This window comes from Mus caroli, unplaced genomic scaffold, assembly GCF_978045245.1.
Source record: "Mus caroli unplaced genomic scaffold, Mus_caroli_1 scaffold_25, whole genome shotgun sequence".
Classification (NCBI taxonomy): domain Eukaryota; kingdom Metazoa; phylum Chordata; class Mammalia; order Rodentia; family Muridae; genus Mus; species Mus caroli.
The window spans coordinates 3,198,432-3,201,003 of NW_028227280.1; the positions used below are offsets into that span (position 1 = coordinate 3,198,432).

The 2,572-nt window shown below is 44.6% G+C and overlaps 1 protein-coding gene across 1 annotated transcript; it reads right to left on the reverse strand.

The window, feature by feature from the left end:
* Positions 1-825: 825 nt before the first annotated feature.
* Positions 826-1,701, reverse strand: LOC146999993 (endogenous retrovirus group K member 7 Gag polyprotein-like). The gene has a single exon (XM_085834379.1). It carries the CDS (start codon positions 1,699-1,701, stop codon positions 826-828), a length of 876 nt encoding a protein of 291 aa, XP_085690505.1.
* Between the last annotated feature and the right edge of the window lie 871 nt (positions 1,702-2,572).

Sequence of the window (2,572 nt, forward strand, 5' to 3'; positions counted from 1 at the left end):
TGAAACTTTGATTTACACTCATTTTTCCAATGTCCTCTTTTGCCGCATCGTGGGCAGGGACCCGAAGGAAGGCTTTTCTTGTTTCCTGAGAGATTTTTACAATCCTTTCTCAGGTGTCCCGGATTTCCACACCGGAAACATGTAGCTCCATAGTTCTTTGTCTTACCTGCTTCTCTATTGAGCAGAGTCCCATCCTTACGGGACTTGAATTTACATTCACTTTTCCAGTGTTTGTCACAATGCTGGAAAGGACCCAAAGTAATGCTCTTCGTGTCTCCTGAGAGATTTTTACAATCTCTCAGATGCCCCGGATTTTTACAACCGAAACATGTAATTCCATCAGTAGCGCCAAATGTCTTCCTTTTCCTTGCTGTGGCGTAAGCTATCTCCTGCATTACAGCCGGTGAGGCATCTACACATGCTTTAATATAATCTTGTAGGGAACTTGCCTTATGGATTAGTCTGTTTAGGTCTTGGCACAAGGTATTCACGTATTCCCAAGCCGATTGTTTTATTAATATATCAGTCCCTTCCGAGGGAGGAAGCATCCTAGAAACTGCCTCTTCCAATCTAGCAACAAAACTCTCATAAGATTCATCATGCTTTTGTCTAATTCCTGAAAGGACTGTGGACTTAGCCCCTGGTGGGGGCAAACTCTGCCAACTAGATACAGCTATCTGATTAATTTTCTCCAACACTGCCTTAGGAATATTCAGTTGCGCTGCTGGTTTAGCATAGTCTTTTTGCCCAAGAAGCATAGGCACTGTGGGTTTAGCTCCATTTCTCGATGTAGATCTTTCCTGAGCTAACTTTCCGGCTCTTTCTTCATACTCTTCTCCAGAGAATGAAATCTCTGGGAGCAAGGGTAGCTTTCGCGGTCTGATGCCAATCATAAGGGGTGAGCCACTGGCTAGCTACTGCATCCAAGATCTGTAAAGTATATGGTGCAGTAGGGCCCAGCGTTTTTACTGCTGACTGTAATTCCTTAAGAGTTTTTAACGGTAAAGGTTCCCATCGGGGCTCACTTCCTTCTTCGCAAATTACCGGGCAAGTGAGCGTAAAGTCTCCTTGTCTCTTTGCCTCTGCCACAGCAGCATCAAAACCGACCGGCGGCAAGAGCCGACGTGGCTTTGGCGCTGGCCTGCGGGTGACCGGTGCCATGGTTAAAGACTCCTCCTCACTACTATCTGTGTGTTTACGAAAACGACCCTTTTTTCCCTTAATTTTATGCTTTGCCATTCCCTTAGTAATTTCCCATTCATCATCATTTTCGCTGTCAGTGATCTCTGATTCACTTTTTTCTAGCTTTACCCCTTTTATACCCGAACAGTACGATTTCTTTTCACCAGCATTGGTTCTCATTTTCTGATCATCAGAGGGCTCTGAAGGAGCTTCCTCTGCAAGGAATTCTAGGTCTGTTTTCTCAGTTAATAGATCCCTCATTTGTTGCCACAATGTAAAGGCATTGTCGGGGACTTTCCTAGACAGATTTTGCTCATGGAACTTCCTCATATCCTTACCTACTCGCTTCCAATCTTCTAATGTCAAGCTTCCCTCCTCTGGAAACCAGGGACTGATTTTTTGTACGAAATCATAAAATTCTTGTAAAGATTTATCCGAGACCTTTAGGCCTCTGCCAGACAACATGTGCTTGAAGACTGAGAGAAACAGCCTCTTCCCTTTAGATTCTGACTGCCCCATGATATAAACCTATCCGTCCTTTAACTGATCTACGAATCAACCCGCCTGCAGTGCGGTCACGACGGAGTCCTGTTTTTGCCTGAGAAAATAAAGAAGAAAAGGAAAGAAAAAGAAAGAAAAAGACTAACCTGCTCGGGGGTCCCTGTTCGGGCGCCAGCTGCCGCAGACCCTCTGGGTCCCTGTGTCTGCGTGGAACGGGTCCCCCGACGCGGGTGGGCAAAACGTGGATGGCGAGTGACAAACAGACACACACAGGAGAGTTCGTGTGTAGAATCTGAATGTAATTTTTCCACTCAAGCATTAGACTTTTTATGCAGAGTACAATAAGGAAGACGGGTGACATATTCTCAAGGTACAATTGAGGTAACCGGATGCTTAATGATTCTTACACAGAACAGAGGAATGAAAACGCAACAGGTCTAACAGGAACCACCTGGGATAAAATTCATTGATAACAGCTGGGATCAATAAGGGCTCCACCTAAGATTCACTAATCTTAGAAGCCAGGGGCAAGGGCTTCGCGCCCTTGCCATAGTTCCTATTTTAGTCTCTTGTATAGTCCACCTTCCCCTTAGACCATTGTAAATACTTGTGTATGGGTGTAACTCTGTTACATTTCTAAGTGTCTATTCTGGTTTCTCCTTTGGTCTGAAACTTCCTAATTCCTAGTGATGGTAAATTCCTGTGTAAGGGAGTGACTTAGCTTTTACAATCTTACTGAATTCTAAGGCCTCGATCTTGGTCAAGGATGCCCTTGGACTTTTGGGACACTGGCGAAAGGGTTTAGCCATTTCGGAATTCTAACTTAGAAGGCACTTATAATAGGAAAATACTGGAAGAGAGCACATGGATCCATACACTGGACTAACGC